Source organism: Mustela putorius, unplaced genomic scaffold, assembly GCF_011764305.1.
Source record: "Mustela putorius furo isolate JIRA1106 unplaced genomic scaffold, ASM1176430v1.1 tig00000873_pilon_pilon_pilon, whole genome shotgun sequence".
Taxonomy (NCBI): Eukaryota; Metazoa; Chordata; class Mammalia; order Carnivora; family Mustelidae; genus Mustela; species Mustela putorius.
The window spans coordinates 263,839-284,036 of record NW_025421504.1 but is presented as its reverse complement, the minus strand read 5'-3'; the positions used below and the strand labels follow the sequence as shown (position 1 = coordinate 284,036).

Sequence of the window (20,198 nt, the reverse complement as noted above, 5' to 3'; positions counted from 1 at the left end):
CGTCTGGCGGAGGAGAGGGGACCTCAGGCCCGTGGGAGCTTCCGTAATTATGTTTGCTCGGTACGATTAGACCCGCATTTGTTGGAAACGTGCTGGTGTTTCTTGACGAGCCAGTTTGGTTCTGAAAGTGTGAAATTAGAGCAGTTTACAATTTTAATCAGCCCAGTACCAGAAGCTGGTTACACAGCTCCCCGCACAGTTGAAGTCTTGAGCTAACCTCAGAGTCTGTGTTTGGCTAAAAGCTGGGTTTTGAGGGGCACTGCTGTGTCTTTCCTGCTTCACTTCGTCAAGTCCGGGAGAATATTGGTGAAGCAGGGACCGCCTTCGGGCATTTACTTGTGAGCGCAGAAGGCAACCTGACTGAAGGTGAGGCCACGCACAGTCGAATCCAGGCTGCCGCCGACACGGCCCTCGGGGCCCGGCTGTGCGGGACAGCGGCTTCCTCCCCCCTTCCACACCGTCATGTGTGCTCACTGGCAGGACGCAGGGGCTCTCATGCCCAGAGCTGGGCACTGTGTGCCACACACCGTTTCTGCTCAGTTACTTAGATATGGAACCTTCCGGGGCTCCTGTGATGCTTGGTCTCGACGAGTTGTCGTCCTGCGGCCCATGAGTGTAGGAGCGGCACAGTGTGCTCTGGGCCTCGCCACAGCTGCCCTCCTCGCTAGAGGCTCTGGGTCCTTCTGACCCATGTGAGGCTGAGCACAGGCCAGTGTGAGTGCGCGTTCTGCAAGGGGCCCTCAGCTATGGCGGGGACCCCACCCCTCCCCGTGGCTGCCTGCGGTGGTTTAGGGGCTGTCTGGAAGGAAGGGGAGTAGTTAACCTACACGGCAAAACTAGAAGCCACCTTCCAGAGTCACCCGTTACTACCTGGGCTCCGCCGCAGCACGAACTTGAAGGCTTGACGCTAAGCTGTCTCCTCGGGGCTCCTGCCCCCACTGGCTCCTCAGAGCAGGGTCCCTCTACGCCGGGCTGGCCTCGGGAGGGCACTCACCGCTTGGCGGGCTGGGCACGAAGCGAAACCTGTGAGCTGTCTTAGGGCCTTGACTGCACCAACAAGAGCTTGGTTGGAAGTAGACTCAGCCTGGCCTGAGTGGGGCCAGCGTGTCCGCACACGGGTGGGCGGGGCCGGAACTGTTGAAGTGGACGCATCCGGCGGCAGTAACCTTGAAGGGGTTCTGGCTGGCCTACAGGGTGGTTTCACATTCCTCTCTTTGATCAGTGTTCCATAATTGGAAGATCATAATTTAGGACAAATAGATTGATAGGAAATTAAAAAAAATTCAACATAAAAAGTGAAGTTTTGGTAGTATTGGCTAGACCCAGAGTTAGTGAAGTTATAGTCTACGTTTTTCTTGCATCAGATGTTGAAGCAGAAAATCTTGTGAATACCTTTTCCTAGAATACATATGATCTTATGGATTTTGATAAAGAGCTCTTGTGGAACATGAATGTGGTACTGAAACTTCCGTTAATTTTGGGACTGTAGTAGGATAACCACACATTCTTTTGTTAAGAACAGCAGTTATGTACGTTTCAGTTACCGAGAGAGCACAACGACTCATCTCCATCAGTTTAATGATTTCTGAGATTTTTTTTTTTTTAAATATCTTATTTATTTATTTGATAGAGATCACAAGCAGGCAGAGAGGCAGGCAGAGAGAGAGAGAGAGAAGCAGGCTCTGCACTGAGCAGAGAGCCCGATGCGGGGCTCGATTCCAGGGTCCTGGGACCATGACCTGGGCCGAAGGCAGAGGCCCCAACCCGCTGAGCCACCCAGGCGCCCCGGTTTCTGAGATTTTATTAACAAAAGCCAGCATGATGCTGAAGTTGAAAGTGACTTTTCTTTACTTTTAAGCCCAGTATTGTTTAAATCTCGTTTCGGCTGTAGGCTGTGGTCAGACATTTAGAGGAGAAAGGGAGTACGCTCTGCTGAGAGAGTTTTGCTAAATTTACTTTCAGCTTTACCCGTGGAAGGACCCAAGACACTGCAATCTTCAGATTGTTTAGTTGTTTTCAGAATTTTAATTTTGAACCGACTCGAGACTTCAAGGAGAGTTGTAAGAAGTGGGAAAGGCTCCCGTGGGCCCTTCGCGGGCTCCGTTCGCGTTCTCACCACGTGCACTTACAGTGCGAAGTGCCAGTCGAGTAGCCCCTCAGCTGTAGCCGAGGGCGGTGGCGGGCTATTGGTGGCGTCATGGCCAGGGCCCACCCTTGTCCCCTGGTTGAGGTGGGGTCTGTCAAGCTACTGGGATTGTCTTCCTTTGTGCGTGACGCACGTTCCCGGGGACCTGCAGACCATGTCCTGCCCGTGCTGCCCACCGGGTCGGTGGGTGTTGCCTGCGGCGGGTGCCAGCAGCGGCTGCTCTGGCTGTTCTCTCTGCAGAAGGCCTGTGCTCTCGCTTTCTACCTGCTGCATCGTCGGTGGGCGCGGGTGGACTGACGCGGGCCTCCCTCACCCTCGGGCCTGTCGGTCCTGTCATGGAACACTTGCTGGTGGTGTGGCCCAGACGGCTCTACCTTCGGCCGTTGGGTGTGGCTTCATGTGGGCTGCTGGGTCCTCTCACAGGGACTGGGACTTCCTTGCTTCCTAGCGGGGCAGGATTCCCCAGGCTTATCTTTTGTTCCCTTGGCTCAGCCCTGAGGTCAGCGGCTTCCAGAAGTTTATGTTGAGATCTGAGACCCAGATCCTGCTCATTCTCCCGTACAGGGACGCCAACCAAGGGTGCCTCCAGCCAGAGTCCCTGTGTCCGTGCGGACCGTGTGACGCCAGGCCAGCACCCCGCTGTGCTAGCTCTCTCTTCCGTCCCTCCGTCCTGCTGGCTCTCGTCCTTGGCTGTGTGTCCAGTTGTCCGTGTGTGGTGGCCCCAGAGCTGCTAGCCCACCTGCCATGCCAAAGGTCACACATGCTGGCCCTTGGTGTGGTGCTTCTCTGTGTCACAGGTGCCTTCCCGTGGCTGCTGGGGTCCCCCACGTTACGATGGCTCTTGGCATTTGCTGCAGTGAGGTTCTCCTGCTGTACGTTCTTTGGGTTTTGACCGGTTCAGATTCGGGCACCACAAGGATGGTCCCGAATGGTAGTTCTGTCTTTCCTGCGTCCCCCCACTCTGCCCTTGGCAGTCAGCCACCCTGTCCCCTGGCCGTCACCACACTGGCTTTGGACCCTCTAGTTTTGCTGTTTGTAGAATGTCTCCTGTACGGACATACAGAGTGTGCGGACTTCCTGTTTAGCAAATGCCCGTCGCTTTCCCCGGGCTTCCTCGTGAGTTGGTGCTTCATTCACTCTTACTACGCAGGAAGACTCTGCAGTGTGGGTGTGCAGTAACTGGTCTGACGCGGGTCCGGGTGGGCTGGAACCAAGGTTCCAGCAGGGCGGATTCCCTCTGGAGGCTCCGGGGACAATCCGCCCCTCTTCCAGCTTCTAGAGGCTGCGCCGTCCCTTGGCTTCTGGGCATTCCTCCATCTTCACAGGTGGCGGCTTTGGGCCACGTCCTCCTGGGTCTCCTGGGTCCCCTCTGCCTCCTGCTTCCAGTCCCAGGGCCTTTATGACTGCGCGGGGTCTGTCAGCGTAGCCTCCCTGACTGGCACCTGCAGCCCGAACTGCCCTTGGCAGCTAATGCCACGTGTCCGCAGGCTCCGGGGTCAGCTCCTGACCGTCCGTGCCGGCAATTGAGCTGCTTCCAGTCGGTATCGACGGACGTGCAGCCGGAGGGACTGGGGGGTGGTTCAAGAGGTCCTTGTCCAGGCTGGGAGAGCTGGGAAATGTGGTTATGTCCATGGGCTGTCCCAGGTTTGGAGGAGGAAGAGGACTGAGATGCAGGAAGAGGAGCGGCTTGTGTCGGGCCCTCAGCTCTCCGGGCGCACGGAGATGTTGCTTCGCGGTGGCCTTCGTGGGTCTGAAATACCCCTTTTCTTTTTTTTTTAAAGGATATTTTATTTTTAAAGATTTTATTTATTTATTTGACAGACAGAGATCACGAGTAGGCAGAGAGGCAGGCAGAGAGAAAGGGAAGCAGGCTCCCCGCGGAGCAGAGAGCCCGATGCAGGGCTCGATCCCAGGACCCTGAGTCATGACCTGAGCCGAAGGCAGCGGCTTAACCCACTGAGCCGCCCAGGCGCCCTGAAATACCCCTTTTCAAAAGCCTTTTCTCTGGGCTGATTGGAGGTGCAAGTTCTCCAGTCATCCTTGGAGCCAGCACTGTCTTCAGTCTTGCCCCAAATCCTTTGTTTTCTGTTACTAAAGCCACACAAAGTCAAATGAGTGCTTTCTGCCGTATCAGTGATAATTAAGAGAGGTTTACATGAAGTCTGAGGAATTTTTTGAGCTCTGCGCACGGTTGTGGTGGTCTTGGGGGTCGGGGCGTGGCCATCTGGAGGATTTGTGAGACCTGTAACTGTGTTTTGCACTCGGTTGGGTTTCTGCGAAGGGGCAGGGCCTCGGGGCTCCACTGGCTGCCTGTGCACGTCCCTTTGCGCTCCCTGTTCATCTCTTGGAGCTCTTGCCTGGGCCCGGGTGTCCACGTCCATGTTTGTGTCCATGTCAGCCCTGCCTGGTGGCTTCCCTCCCGCCAGGCACTGCCAGTATCACCCTCTGTCCGCCCCCACCCCCTCCCCCGCCTCCCCGAGAAGGCTGAGCACATTCCACTTACTTCCACTTCCTAGGCCGCTGTGATGGCAGCTCTTCTGCCCTGGACGTCCCTGGCACCCGGGTGCGTGTGCCTCCCGTGGCCGTCGGTGGCGCAGGGTCAGCCCCCGTGGCGCCGGGGGCTCGCTGCGCACAGCTCGCACTGAGCAGATGGGAGAGGCTCCCACGTCCTGCGACAGGGCGTGTGTTCTTCCACGAGTTTCCTTTTAACCGCTTTCCTCTTCTTCACAGTGCCCTGGTGGTCGCCGCGGTGTTTGACCGGAACATAAACTGCAGGAGAGCGGCGTCCGTGAGTCTCGTTCTGTTCTTTCTCTCCGTGCTGCGGGTGCGCCCTGAGCCGTGCCCCTGCTCCACTGAACAGGCCACCGCTGCCCACGCTGCCCGTGCGAGGTGCCAGGGGAGCCCGTCGGCAGAGCGCTGGCTCGGGTGTCCTTCCGCTTTCGGGGGAGGGAGTGGTCTTCCGGGGAACCGGGGTCAGGGTGACATGCCCCATCCCCAGCATGCCATGAAATGTAGCCATCGCGAGCATCGTGCCTCGTGAGCGGACATGGCTTAGGGTAGCCTGTGCCCTGGGGAAGGAGAAGAAAGTGAGTTCTGGGCATGTGACCTGCGTGTGACAGCAGAGCAGGCGGCTTTGAGCCTCAGGAGGGGTTGTTGCCAAGAGAGGTCATTTCAGCGTCCCGTGGCCGCATGGGGCCTGGAGCCTCACTGGCCGTGTTGGACACCAGTGCGTGGCCCCGCCAGAGCCTGGTCACATCTTGGGCGGATTCTGTGTGCCGAGGGCTATCAGCAGGCTCCGCAGCCACTTCTGGAGGACCCTGGGCAGGAATCTGCACGAGCATCCCACTGCCCCTCCCACAGGGCTGGGCTGCGGCCCCGAGCTTGGCTGAGGGGTTCCTGTGGATGCTGGTGGAGATGACGGCTGCTGGGCCTGGTCCCTGGGATACTTGCGGGTGATGTCCATGGCTGTGTCCTGGCTTCACACAGAGCTGTCCTGCTGGTGGTCCGTCACTTAGATCAGGCTCAGCATGGGCTGGTGTAGGTGCTGCGGGACCAGAAGCCGGGGCCAAGAGTCCCTTCAGCAGCAGAGCCTGGTAGCTGGGGTGACCGTTGCGCTCGGTTCCCTACAGAAATGCCAGCTGTTTCTTTCCCACAGTGAGGAAGCCAAGCCAAACGGTACTCGGCCACAGCTTGCCCAGGCCAGGGCTTCTGTTCTCAAGGGCATGCTTTCCAGGGCACTTGGCACCACACGTGGGCTGTGGGACGTGGGCCCAGTTCCCGGGTCTTTTCTTGGGGTGCCTGTGGGGCTGGTGGTTCTGAGGCAGGGATGGCCAGGGGGCCTGCTCCCATGGCTGGCTCTGGTGGAGGAAGGCATGGGAAGCGGCAGGGCCTCACCTCCCTCTTACTGGTGTGCGTGAGCTCGTGTGTCAGGTCTGGGGTGCGTATGCCCCTTGCAGCTCTGCATACAGGATCTTGTCATCTGTGAGAGAAAAGTTTACTCTTTCCTTTCCGGTCTTGATGCCTTTAATTTCTTTTTGTTGCCTAAGTGTGCTGGTAGGAGGAGCTGCAGGTACTGTGCTGTGCCGGGATGGGGACAAAGCACACCCCGTCTTGCTGTCCATCTCGGAATAGGCCAGCTTTCGCTGTCATGTGTGATATTTGCTGTTGGGGTTTTGTAAATATGCTTTAGCAGGTTGAGGAAGTGCTGCTAGTTTGTTGTGAGGGTTTTTACTTTTGTTTTTAAAAATCACGAGTGGAAGTTTGATTGTGAGATGGTCATGTGGTTTTGAACTTACTCTGTTCACGTGTTGTGTCCTGTTAATTGATTCTGCAGGTATTAAGCCAACCTTACGTCCCAGGATGAATCCCGTTTGTCATGGTGTAATGCCTTTTCATATGTTGCTGGATTTGGTTTGCCAAAGTTTTGTTGAGAGTATTGAGTCTGTGTCGTAAGGGATATTGGACAGTCTCTGTCTGTTGGGATGGTTTTGTCTGGCTTTGGAATTAGGCTAATCTGGCCCCATGGAAGGAGTTGGGAATACAAGATCTTCCTCTTGAATTTTGTTGAAAATGTTTTAAAAGCTTGCCATGGGACGCCTGGGGGGCTCAGTGCGTTAAGCGTCTGCCTTTGGCTCAGATCATGATCCTGGGGTCCTGGGATCGAGTCCCGCATCGGGCTCTCTGCTCAGCGGGGAGCCTGCTTCTCCCTCTGCCTCTGCCCCTCCCTCTACTGCTCATGTTCTCTCTCTCAAATGAATAAATAAAATTTTATTTTTTAAAAAAGATTTTATTTATTTATTTGACAGAGACACAGCGGGAGAGGGAACAGAAGCAGGAGTGGGGCAGGGAGAAGCAGGCTCCCTGCCGAGCCTGGAGCCCAGTGCAGGGCAATCATAGCCCGAGCCGAAGGCAGATGCTTCACTGACGGAGCCCCCAGGCGCCCCTTCTTTGTTTCTGCTTTAAATGTTTGGTGGAAATCACGTGAACTCCTCTGGGGCTGTTTTTTGTGTCTTGTTTCTTTGGAAGTATTTCGTTATTAATTCAGTTTGTCCGCTTACCTGTTTTTCCTAGTGAAGAGCGTCTCTGTCCATCTGAGTTGTCAGATGCACCGGCTGGACACGGCGGGGAGCTCTGTCCGCCCATGTCGCCATGAGTGCGGTTGGCACTTCTGTTGACCCGTGGCGGGTGCTCCGCAGATGCTGGTTCATGAGTGGGCAGCGGTGGACCCAGGGACCAGCGTGGCTTGGTGTGCTGCAGGCGGTGTGTGGGTCTCCCTCGTGTTGGAGCTGGAGAGTCCCCCTGGCCCTGGCCGGGCCTGCCTGCCCACCTACTCTCTCTGCCCAAAAACAGGTCTGATACAAGAGGTGCCTGGCCTCGGCCCCTTCAGAATTTTGTCTTGAGAAAGGTTGCCTGCAAAGCTAGTCCCTTCTGTGTTCATGCGGTTTTCTCATCTGGAGCCCCAGGAGGAAGCCCCGTGAATCCTTGAGAGGCCTTCACGTTTCTGCCCTGACACTCACCGCGGTCCGAGATCATCCCACTTCTAAATACAGGGACGGCTTTTTGTCAAATCTGGACTTAAAAAGTAGCTTTTACATTTTCTTTTTTGTTTATGAAGTCGAGCATTTTAATGGGACACAGTAGTAAAATCAAAGCGCCAATACCTTTATAGACCCCGAGGAAGGCATGAAAAAGCCAGAAACCATTTTGTTTGTTTTTCAAGTTGGAATTCAAATAATTCAGAATTAGCAGAAGATTCTCTGTGTGGCGGGTCACCTGCACACACCCGTGTGCCTCCCGGCTGCAGAGCTAGAAGTGAGGGCAGAGGAGGCGTTTATTTAAAGCTCACTTGAAAACCCGAGGCTCGAGTCGACGGTAACTCGGGGTGCTGTCTCCTGAGGGGCCGCCTCTGCAGCTGCAGGCTCCCGTTTGTGCTCACCCCCGACACCCTCTGCGCCGGCTCACTCCCTGCCGCGGTAAGGAGGGCCTGGGCCCGTGGGCCAGCCCAAGGACAAGATCAACCTGCCCACCCAGGGACCACAGGGTCCCCGTGAGGCCGTGGGTGCAGAGTGGTCTGCGTGGAAACCCTCCAGACCCTCCTGACCTTCCGCTCTGTCCTGGGGTTCACCTGCCACCACTTCCCGCCTGCACCACAGCATGCGCCTCCAGGTCCGTGGGGGTGACGGAGGGCACGTGAGTTTGCCAGGCCCCGCGGGGGCTCGAGGAGCGCTGTGTTCAGTCTTCACTGCAACCCTGTGGGGGTCTGGGTGGGGTGGCGGAAGGTAGCCTGACGGGTTGGTTCGGGTCAGCGCATCTGTGAATCTGCGAGCACTCTCGGAGCTGTTCGGGGCTCTGTGCTTTCGCGTCGGAAGGTACCCACCTGGCCTGCAAGTGTGTCAACATTTTGAGACAGCTTGTCCCCAGCCAGGAAGGGAGGGGTGGTGCAGATGGGCGGCCCCACGCTTCCTCATGGGGGGCCTGGGCGCGGACGGGGAGGGAGCCTGGGAGCCCAGCCTGATCCGCAGTTCCACTGCCTCCTTAAGAGCACATTCCGCTAAAGGATGTTTGGCGTCTAAACCGCCGTGTTACCACCTTCTGACTGTTCTGATGTTGCCTGGATGGGGTCATACGGGGTGTGAGCCTGAGGACTGGCGTGTTCCTCGCTGGTCTGTCCGGGCCCTGGGGGCTCTGGCCGGGCCGACCGCTCCCTCCTGCCCTTCGCTGGTCCGCCCCTGGTGGCTGGCAGAGCCGCGGCCGCTGGAACTGGCGGCGTGTTGTCGGAGCTCGGGGTCGTGTCTGGTTGCACTGTTGTAGAGAGGGAAGCTGCTGTGAACATTTGAGTTCGCGTTAGTGCCGTGGGGGGTCAGTCACGGGTGCCTGTTCGGCCTGTGTTCGGAAGGGCTGTGCCGTTTCACCTTCCACTGGCAGCCTGTCTGGGGGCCCATCTGCCCGCAGCCTCGCCCGCGTTCTGTGTTCCTCACGTGGTCCCGGCGGGCGTGTACGACCTCTCACTGTGCTTGTGAGTTGCCTTCCCCCGACGGCGACACTCCCTGCTCCTGCCCTGGCCTCCCGTTTGGGGAGACGGCTCTTCGGGCCTCCTGCGGGTTTGCTTGTTGGCCGTTGTGTGCGCCGCTGAGTGTGGAGTGGGTTCTGCCCCAATGCGAGGTGCTGCCTCCTTGGTGTGTGGCTCCCGGGCCCTGCTCCCAGGCTGTGGCTTCTGTCCTCCTCACCAGGAGTTTCACAGATCAGGAGTTTGAAGGTTTGACGTGACCAGTCTGTAAGTGTTTTCTTCTGTGGGTCGTGTTTTCCGTGTCCATTCTCAATTCCTGGCCTGGCGCTCGGTCCCAGAGGCGTTCTCCGCTCTTCTGCTGTGCCTTCTCTGTGTCCCCGTGCGGCCAGCCGCTGTGCTGGGGACGGCCGTCCCTCCCCCTCTTCCTCAAGTTTGCTTTTCCTGTGTCAGCCTGTGTTTTCCACATCAATCTTGGGTTATATTTGACCTTTTTGATGACATCAGAATGGCCAATGTGTTCCTAAATTTTGCTTGTTACACAAATTGGCATTCTATCATACTTCCATTGCCTCTTAGGTTGGTTTCTTATTTTGTTTACTAAATTTACTGCAAAAGGTTCAGAATGGTATGTAGTGAAAATCGAGTCTCCCTCTTCCCAGTTGGAAAGCCCCGGGGGGTCCATGGGTGAAACGCCCATCTACTTGTGCCTGGAGAGCACCCTGGTTCTGACTTTCTGGGGGGCCCCGCCAGCGGTGTGCCTGGGGGCAGACTTGGGGCTCTGCGCTTTGGCTTCTCAGCATCCTTTCTGCACGCCCGCGTGTGCTCCCTCTCCGCGCCCTGTAGGTACACGGTGAACTGCCCCCAGAGGCTCCTCTCTGGGGGGAGGGGCTGCATCTGTGGGCAGGACACCCTCCCAGGGCTGCCCTAACTTGGGGCCGGTCACACGCTGACCACGTGGCCGTGAGGTTGTGGCCTGTGCTGCTGTGCTCGATGTCCTGCGCTGTCAGGGAACTCTGAGCCCTGCTGCGTTGGGGAGGGTGGGGCCGGGGGCTGCGGTTGAGGGGCAGGTGGGAGGGGGCGTTGCTGGTCGTGCACAGGCCCCACTGTTGTCACCGTCAGATGGCCGGCTGTCACATCTCGGCAGAGCAGGCGGGGTGCAGGAGGGAAGTGCCGGGGACGTGAGCAAGCACTTTAAGGAAAGCACCTAAAGACACTTCATTCTGTTGAAGTAACTGTTTTGAGCTCTGGGCCTGTGTTGGAGGCTCAGGGCTTGTCCCTGGCGGCTCCTGGGCAGGCAGCGGGAGGAGGTGGGCCATTTATGTTCGCCATTGCGAGCTGCTGTCACAGAGTTCCCTGGAGGAGGGCCTCGTGTTGGATTGACTTAACGGATGGATTTGACTCTGTTCTCATGCTTCTCTCTAGGGCCGAATTAGGCTTTGGTGAGAAGCGCGGCATCTGCATGTAAAGGACACTTTTTAGGATGTGTCTGATTCTATAAACTGAATTGTGGCTTAGGAAAGCACCAGGACCTAGAGGCAGAATGACAGCTACCCTTGAGGCTCTGATCAGCCAACAATGAGGACTTTCATTTAAAAAAAAAATAAAGCCATGGGTCATTTGTGCTGCACGGCATTTGTTTTGAATTTCTCTCTCGACGTTTAGCAAAGCGCAAGCCTAACTCACCTGCTGTTTGTTCTTCTTCTCCGTAGGCTGCTTTCCAGGAGAATGTGGGGAGACAGGTATGGCTACTTCTTGAAGTCTTCATTCCTAAAACTTCCTGAAGTTTTAGCAGGAGAAATACTGAAAGCTACAAAGTTGGTATCTCCTTGCATTGTTAGATGAGGGTAAAGAATTTACCTAGAATAAGCTAATATTTAACTCAGTGACGTCTGGTCACAGACCCACTCAGGATGCTGTCCAGGGGAGAGCTGACACACGTTTTAAACAGCATTGTGTCCTATGGACCCCAGTGTGTAAGTAGCTTCGCACACACACACAGGCGTCAGAGATCAGTGCCTGACGCGTTGCCACCTGATTTTAGCAGTTGCCTGTGGGTGTGGGAGGGATTTGGGTGGAGGAGCCCCACTTCTCGGGGCGGAGACATCAGTGACCACTGCCCAACCTGCGTGTGGTAGGAGCCAGCATCTGGAAGCCACTGACCCTGTGGTCTCTCTCTGTGTTCACCCGCACCGTTGTGCCCTCTGGTCCTCAGCCTCTCATGACCAGTCATCCTGGGCTGGGTGGTGTGGCCCTTATCACCAAGTCATTCACGTGCTGTGTGCCAGTGGCCACACTGGGATGTGTGGCTGGCCTGGCGAAGAATGGACCAGAGGCAGGTTATGCTGAGGGGCCACTGAGCCGAGCTCTGGGCAGCGCCCCAGGAGGAGGGTCTGGGCTGAAGAGGAGTATGTATATCTGCATTTCTCCTGGGCTGCCAGAGGCCAGGTTGAGGGCTGACAGTTCTACTTCCACAGGGAAGGCGACCTTTGGTTCCTGGTGGGAAGCTATCCCAGAATCAGCCCAGGGAGGCAGTGCAGTCTTGCTTCCGCCGCTGGCTGCAGGGCCCATGCTGCCTGTGGTTCATTCTGCTCCAGCACCCCTCCCCCACTCAGGGTCTCTCCTTCCCTGGCTTGAAAGTGGCTGAGACCAGTGTCCTTGGGTGTCACTTTAGTCCACGTCTACCTGAGGCTCTGGGAACATGGAAGACAGTGGCTCCCTAGGAAGAGACAGCCGACCTCCGAAGGGGATAAGCTTAGTGTGTCAGGGCCGCAAGTGTGGAGGGTTCCAGAAGTCCGTGCTGCTTGGGAGAAGGAAGGGGCTGGACAGGGAAGGGACTTGAAAGCATCGAGGGTGGGTGAGTGGGCTGCTGAGATCCAGGAACCTGCTGGAAGCTGAACTGAGGGGCGCTCTGGGCGTCCCAAAGCCAGAGCCCAGGAGAACGCGGCATGTCCCACGTTCCAGACACAAGGTGGTCTGGAACAGGGGTGCTCTTGGTTCCTGGCCGTCACCATGTCCCATTTGGAGGGGACACTCGGGTTAGTGGAGAGGGGAGGCCATTAGCCATGGTCTTGGTTTAGGGGATCAGCCGGGAGCTGGTGTTTTGGGGGGTGTCCCCTCACTCCACCTCCCCTGCTGGATGTTTCCTGCGGAATGAGTGTACACACAGCACAGTGTGCGGGGGGCCATGCGGCTGTTAAAGAGACACAGACTTTGGAGGAAGAGGCGTTTCGTGTGGGCCCAGGGAGCCTTCCAGCCCTGCACATGCAGTGTCCTCGGTTTGGTGGGAATGTTGGAGAACAAGGGTGTGAACTAGCCAAAGCAGACAGGGACACACTCGGGGGAAGTCCTCTAAGCTCCCTGACGTGGGGTGAGGTCATTAGGGATGTTTTTGGGTTTGCGAGAACACCCAGAATGTGACCCACAACTTGGAGTGCGCAGGCGGTGCTGCAGACGGCTCACAAGGTTGACGCAGACCTTCCGTGTGCGGGACGTGTGGGGTCTGGGACGCACGCTGCATCCGGCGCGCCCTGCCGTGGAAACCGGATTCGGTTTGTTTCTATGGCGTGGGTGTAAGGAAGGTGTCTCGGGCATTTTAAAATTGAAGATGTTAGAGTTGTTTGAAGTAATCGTGAAGTAACTTTGAGTGGTCCTTGTCCTCCCTGCTCAGCGTCCAGCCCGAGATGGGCAGTGTGTGACTGTCTGCCGCTGGCCCCAGCGTGTCTGTGTCGTAGGTGGGGGTGGGGGGCGTGGCCGCTGACCTTCTGGAAATGCCTCCCCTCAACTCCTGTCATTTGTCCTCTTCTCCCTCTTGATTCTGTGACCAGGGCACTTTCCCTCACGGCATCGACATTTTGACTGCAGCAGACTACTTTGCTGTTGGCAACAGAGCTAACTGTTTCCTGGTTATAAGGTAAGTTGTTGATTTGTCACAGAATGTGATAGTCCCTGGGATGCGCAGGTCAGAAAAATCGCGTTTTCTTCTTGCCCCTGGAAAGTCTGCTAGGAGTAGATGTTACATGACCGGAATTTGTGCTTCCTGCCGGTTAGACCGGGTGCCTCGTGCGGGATTCTGTTTCCATCAAATTCTAGAAGATGCAAACCAGTGCCGAGGGCCTGTGGCAAGCCGGGGAGGCCTGGGGAGGGCGCGGGATCTGCCTGCTTCCCGACGGGTGCCGGCAGTGTCAGGCGCGATGACAGGAGGTGAGTGCCGTCTCTGGTTACCCCTCCTCCCAGCCCGCCAGCTTCCTGCAGCGGGGCGGCCGCACCCACCCGCCGAGAAGGGACAGTTGCTGCCTCTTGGGTTGAAGGGGTCTCCGGCTTGTTGGTGTGGTGCGAGTCAGCAGAGGTATCGGAGAAGAAGGGGCGGGGGCGGATACGTGGCATTGCCACCAGCGCTGCGGGACCCGGGTCACACTTGCACCTGCGTGACCGGTGTGCGGGGGCACCTTGCTCTCAGCTCCACGTGCAGCCCCCGCCCGGGACAGACCTGCCATCTCCGTGCTGTGTCGCCGGGAGCACACGTTAGCCCTTCTCCGTCCTCGGACAGACCCTCTAGCACCTGTGCTGACCTGCGCAAGTTACTTTGCTCCATGACCAGCAGGCACAGATTTTTTAAAGAAAAACATAACATTTGGCCTCTTTTTCAGAGTCTTAGACTAAACATGTTATTTTTAGCATCATTTCTATCTTTTCTCAATATCTAGTGGCTTTCTGTGTCTTATCAGTTCTTTCCTGCTTTTTTTTTTTGTTGTTGTTAATATTTGAACATATATTTTAATGTGGAGAATTTTCCACTTTCCCCTGAGCTTCCTGCGTAAATTAACCAGTTTTTTGCTTTGGTGGTTTTTTCTTGTCACTGAGGTTTCTAAGCTGGTCTGATACTTGCATGGGATCAGTCATGTGCTCTTCAGAGACACGGTGGGTGAAGGTCGTGGTCTTTAATGGTGCATGTGGTGCCCTCAGTGCGCGCGGGAGCTGGCCAGTGAGCACGAGTCCGGCGGTTGTGGCAGTGGGATCTGTGCGCCCCTGGGGGGCTCTCCGCGCCAGCCAAGACAGGGTAGACACGCAGGGTCCTGCCGTCAGCCTGGACCGTGGAGCGGGCGTGGGGGGGGGGGGGGGGAGGGAACGGTGCTTTTGCTCCTGGAGTGCCTAGGGGTGGGGCAGCTGGGACCCTAGCTTCTTAAGATGCTGCCAAGCATGTTTCCAGGATGGTGGCCCAGTGTCACGTGCGGCCGGCAGCCACCCCTCGCTGGGGCCCATCTTCCTAGTTGTAGCCGTGCTAGTGACTGTGCAGGAGCAGCTGCGGAGTCTGCATTTTCCTGACGACCGATGGCTTTGAGCGTCATTCATGGGCTCCTTTGATGCATCTTTTACCTGTTTATCAGGTTAGTTCTCTTCTTGCTGAGAACTCGAGAGTTCTTAGTGTATTCCGAATATGAGCCGTTCTTCAGATCAACAGTCTGCAAAGGTTTTCTTTCGTCTGTGTTTTGTCCCTTCAGTGCCCTGTGTGTTCCTGAGACCGACCCTCTAGAGCAGTCCTGTTTATTTTTGTACGCCTGTTTTACGCCTTACATTCTCCGTGTGGGAAGATTCACCCACTGGGAATGTGGGTTTGGGCCAATGGGTGGCCACCACTGTGGTCAGCGTGGGGCGTGCCCCTCACTCCAGAGAGACCCTGAGTCCCGGGCCCTGGCAGCCCTGACCTGTGTCCTGGGCCCGGGGTCCACTGTCTCTGGAACTGATGCGAACAGAGTCACGTGGTGCATTGGCTTTTGTGTCCTGGCTTCACTGTGTTCCTGAGTTCTGCTGTCCCCTGCCCTGTCCCCCATTCACTGGCTGGTGGCCGCTCAGGCCCCTTTGATGTCAGCATGTGGACTCAGGGCGTTTCTGTCAGGACACAACCAGTGGTGGTTGGCACTTCCTGTTGTGGGTGTCTTGCTTCTGGAAGTTTCTCAGCAGATTGCTGACATCTGTGGGCCTGTGCATGCTTCTTGAAACACATCTTGTTGTATTTTGCGTTCCAGTAATTTGCACATTCCTGTCGTTCGAATTCTTCGACCTGAGGAGCCCTCGGAGCGAGCTGTCTCCTTCTCTGCTTCCTAGTCAGCAAACGGCTTGCCACCCGCACAGTCATCTCCGTTTTGCTTCTCCTACTGTCTCCTTCCCTGCGTCCGCTTGGCGACCTAGTTCTGTCACTTCTCTGTCCCCAACAGCCCTCAAAGGCTCCTCATGCTGTGGATCCCCTGTTCCTGTGGCCCAGCTCGTACTGTCCTGACACCGGCCCGGCCCGGCCCCACCACCCCTGCCGGCGTCCTCCTTCACTCCACACTCGGCCTCGGGGCGGACCCTGAGCGCCCAGGCAGTGCTGCTGGCCAGGGGCGGCGTCTTCCGCGGTCAGCTCTCCGTTGCTGCCAGAGCTCGACTGGAACCGGGGTGGCTGGCCTCTGTCCGTTTCTTCCCTGAGGCCGCTGGTCATGGGTGCCGGCCTGGGGCAGTCCTTTCTGGCAGTTCCCGGGGCCCTTCGGTGATGGGAGTCCTCGGGCCACATCTTGCCTCCTTTCCTGACTCTCCACCGCCCTAGTGTTTCTGTTTTTCCTTCTGACATTCTGTTTCATCACCGTTTGAGGGTCTCAGTCTCACTTCCCTCTGGAGAACCCTGTGCTCTTCTTTCTCCCGTCCAGAGCAAATACCCTCTTCAGTGCCACCTTGTAGCACACGCATGTCCCCACAGCACCCGTGTCCACCCTGCGCGTGTGCACACGTCTGCCCGCCTGGGACCCAGGAGCATCCGCGTGTCGCCCCTTCTCGGCCCGCTGTGCCGTCCGCCTCGTCTCTCGGCGGCCGTGTACCGCGTACACCCCCGGCTCCGTCCCTGGCGGGCTGCGTGGGCAGCGCGGCAGCTTCCGACAACATGTGGAAGCAGCTCGGCATGTACAGGTGTGTTTTGGAGTGGGAAACGCCAGGGCGTGGGTCTTTTTTTTTTTTTTTTTAAAGATTTTATTTATTTATTTATTTGACAGACACAGATCACAAGCAGGCAGAGAGGCAGGCGGAGAGAGAGAGGGGGAAGCAGGCTCCCCGCCGAGCAGAGAGCCCGATGCGGGGCTCTATCCCAGGACCCCGAGATCATGACCTGAGCCGAAGGCAGCGGCTTATCCCACTGAGCCACCCAGGCGCTCAAGGGCGTGGGTCTTGAGGGGTGTCTTGTGTCCTGTTATCCCCGGCGTCCTCGCCGTCCTCAGCTCCTCGGGTTGTCGGTTTGGGTCCCACGGATGGGCGTGTTGTCTTTCTTTAGTGCACACCGAGCGGCGGTGCCCGGTGCACTGGCTTGGCCCGGCTTAGGTGCTCACCGCGGGGCACATTGTCCGGTGGTGGGAGATGAGGAGGCGGCGTGGGGGCTGTGTGCCCTGTGCTGACGTTCAGCGTGTGCGTGGAACCTTCTCTCCGCATCCTGTTTCTTCGGTGTGGACAGAGAGTGGCATCTCCTGGCCCTCGGCCTCTGTCTCACCGTTTGCTGTTACGTGCAGTGTGAAGGGAGTGTCTGTGCTCGTGGTGCTTCTCACGCGCGTGATTGCGTCTGGATGAGCTGGCCAGAGTGGAGTGCTGGGTGTGCATGTTTTCAGTTTCCTGTTCGATGCCCGTCACTGCCCATGGAGGCCGCGCTGGAAGGGTGCTCCTGGCAGTGCTTCTAGATGCTTCTAGATCTTCCGACAGTGGCTACAGCCCTCTTCCCCGATTCCGGCAGTCTGACAGCCGGTCGGAGGCTTTCTTCCTGTCTCCCATGAGAGGGAGGTCGAGCAGAAGTTGTGTCCATTTTCTTCTCTGTAAACTGTCTTTGAGGATTTTCCTATGAGGTGGTGCTATTTTCTTGTGGATTTGGAAGCTTTATCTTAAAGAAGTCTCTTATCTCTTGTGATAACGGTAGCTGATTTTTTTTTTTTTTGAGTTTTTTATCTTTCGGCTTTGTTTATGGTGCGTTTTTCCGGGCAGACGTTTTCCTTGTCCGGTTATGTGCTTGAATGTACCAGTCTTTAATGGGTTTGAGTCGTAAGTAGAGAGGCCTGTCCTATAAGACTTTTTTCTTAATCATCCTACAGTATTTTCACTGGACATAACTTTTACTTTTGAGGCATGATGTACAGCCCACCAGCTCTCCTGAGTGAGAGGCACAGCGCAGCGAGAGCGGACGGTGCGCACGGCGGGGGACCCACTCCTCCACTGACCCCGCAGGCGCGCGGCCTCAGCCCACTGCTGTGGTCACTGGTGCTGTCTGTGGAACAGCTCCTACGTGGAATCAGGATTTGCTCTCACGTCGGGCTGCTTTGCTCGGCAGGCTGGTCTGAGCGCCGAGTGTGCTGTGTGGTGTGAGCAGTCTCCATCCCGGGGCCGCTGCGGTGTAGCTCTTAGCTCATCTGTTCTAGGTGTTTGGGCACTTTTGATGTGGTGGCTCTGATGAATGAAGCTGCCGCGGGCTTTTATTTGTAAGTCTTCATGTGGACCTTCGGCTTTATTTCTCCTGGGTAAATACCTACAAGCGGATTTCCGCACATTCACCGTTACGAGGAACCACCCATGCGTCTCTGCGTGTGCCTGTGCGATCCCACCCCTCAGAGCAGGTGTGTGGGGAGTGCGTGCTCCTTCCCATGCTCACCGCCTCTGCACACGGTCTCTTCCAGCATGTTTGTGGCCGGCTTTCCGGAGTACACGCAGCCCATGATAGACCACCTGGTGACCAGGAAGATCAGCCACTGGGACGGGTAAGTTTCCTGTTTTTGCCCTCATCTCATTGGTGATGTATTTTATTAGATTATCTGCCAGATAAGAGTTCTTTTTTTCTCCCCAGACGAGAGATTAACTTGAGCTAAGCCTTGAGTTGGTCTCCTCATTGTAGGTGTCCGATTTTAAGAGGATTTTTGAGAAGTGATAGGCGTTCCAGCCTTCATGCCTGATGTGCTGGTTAGTGGTCTGTCCAGTTTTACTTCTGGGGCTCATAGGTGTGCCGGGTGTGAGGTGTTCCCACGTGGACGCTGTCATGTGTGGTGTGTGATGGAGGGCAGGAGCAGCCTCCCCAGGCACTCCACGGCAGTCCCTTCCTCCGGCCACATCCTGCGCGGCTGCTCGGCCGACAGTGTTCTCCGTTGTCTCCCCGAAGCTAGCAGGCTGTGGCGGCTTTTCCTGATCACGTAGCACTCTCAGGGCCTCGAGCGTTCGCTAGCTCACCATCCCTTCGGAGGAAGGGCTCCCTGGGCGATCCAGAACACAGAGTGTCCGTGCTGCCAGCTGCGGTTCCGCCCCTGGGAGGACGAGATTGCTTGTGGTAGGAGGGCTGGGTGGGGCTGCCGGTGCGGACAGGACCTCTCATGGCAGCAGGTGCCTGCAGATGGGAGCAGCTCGGCGGGCTGTACGCCTAGAACCCCAGCTTCAGGCTGCGTGTCACTTGGAGAAAGTTCTTTCTGACCTGCTGGGGAGTGTGCTTAGGGCCAGCGCCGTGTGTGACGAGGCTCTCCTTGGGCTCCGGGCGCCTCCGGGAGCAGGACCACCTCCGTGGGGCGCTTGCGTGGGCATGGCCTGCCCACCAGGAGGCCCTTCTCTTGTTTTCCTTGCCACGATCTCGCTAAGAGTTGGGCCGGTTTCTGACACTTGAGGCCTAACTGCAGAAATTCTCGTAATTAGGACGAAGATCCCATGCACCGAACCTGTGAGAAATTAATTTGTCCAGCAGTCAGTAGGGGATTGAAGACCAGAATGGCACATGTATTACTTCCCATGGTGTCGGACTAGACTCTCGAGCTGTTGAAATCTCCAGCTGAGGTCCGAAAGGTCTCGGCCAGCAGTCCGGACACGTCCCTTCCGCGGGTTTCGGGTGGGCCTCTCTGGTAGCTGCATTTACGTTTATAACGGTTGTCCTGCCCCGGATCGGCGCTTTATCGTTGTGACGGGTTCTTCTCTGTTCCTGTTCGATTTCTTGTCTGAACGTGTGATTTGATACAGTTGTGGCCTAAGGGTCAGTAAACATTTTAGGTCACTGTTGCATATATTTTCTCGTTTCTTCTTCCTATGACCTTTTAAAATGTAAAGACCATTCTTAGCTTGGGGCCTTACCGGAGGAAGGGCAGGGGGAGCCCTCGTAGAGCTGCCCACTGGCTGCCCTTTGCTCTCAGCCCGTGCAAGTGCCTGGGTCCTGCGTTGGTACCCGTTCGGACGAAGTCTGCCTTTTGGGTGAGGCCTTAGTCCCTGCGCGTTTCATGTGATCGTCAGCACGGTTCACTTCTGGCCTGTCAACTTGCTCTTTGTTTTTTATTTTTTTCTCATGGCTTTTGTTTTGTTAATTTTATTTAAAAAAAAAAAAGATTCATTGTGGACATTTTGTTTTTATTTTTATTTTTTTTAAAAGATTTTATTTATTTATTTGACAGACAGAGATCACAAGCAGGCAGAGAGGCAGGCAGAGGGGGGTGGGGAAGCAGGCTCCCTGCTGAGCAGAGAGCCCGACGCAGGGCTTGATCCCAGGACCCTGAGATCATGACCTGAGCCGAAGGCAGCGGCTTAACCCACTGAGCCACCCAGGCGCCCAGACATTTTGTTTTTAGAATAAGGTTTGAAAACCAGGAAGTTTTCAGGGTGTGTGAGCCGCAGCGTGGAGGGGAATGTTGTCTGGTCCCCCTTTCTGTCAGGTTTGGAGACCCTCAGGGTGACGTCAGCTTACGCTCTCCCGCACACTGGGTTTCATAAAGCATGGTGTGGCTCTGTCGCTCTAGGGTTCTTCAGAGGTGGCAATGTTTTTGCATCTGTCTTTGGTCTGGGTTCTGTCAGTGAGGAGATGGCAGCCAGACGTGCACAAGTAGGGACTTCCCTGTTCTCTGGTTAGCACATGGCTGGCTTACGGAGAATGGGGGAGCCCTGTGCAGAATTCTTCAGGACCCTGTTGTGTTGTGTGCCTCGACTCATATAGGAATTCTGTTTTACCTTAAATAGTATCACCTTTAAGAGCTATTGGTCTGTTCTCTTGGGTTTCTTTTTGAAAGTTTTCTGACACCCAAAATAATT

General features: G+C 56.4%; 1 protein-coding gene across 2 annotated transcripts in view; it reads left to right on the top strand.

Annotated features, from left to right (window-relative positions):
- Positions 1-20,198, top strand: part of TBCD (tubulin folding cofactor D) — a 155,034-nt gene that overhangs the window by 92,314 nt on the left and 42,522 nt on the right. For both annotated transcript variants that reach the window (XM_045085596.1, XM_045085595.1), the window contains exons 15-18: positions 4,877-4,934; positions 10,862-10,891; positions 12,977-13,062; positions 17,828-17,908. In XM_045085596.1, the coding sequence (XP_044941531.1) occupies positions 4,877-4,934; positions 10,862-10,891; positions 12,977-13,062; positions 17,828-17,908 (255 nt within the window). The remainder of the gene's footprint in view (positions 1-4,876; positions 4,935-10,861; positions 10,892-12,976; positions 13,063-17,827; positions 17,909-20,198) is intronic.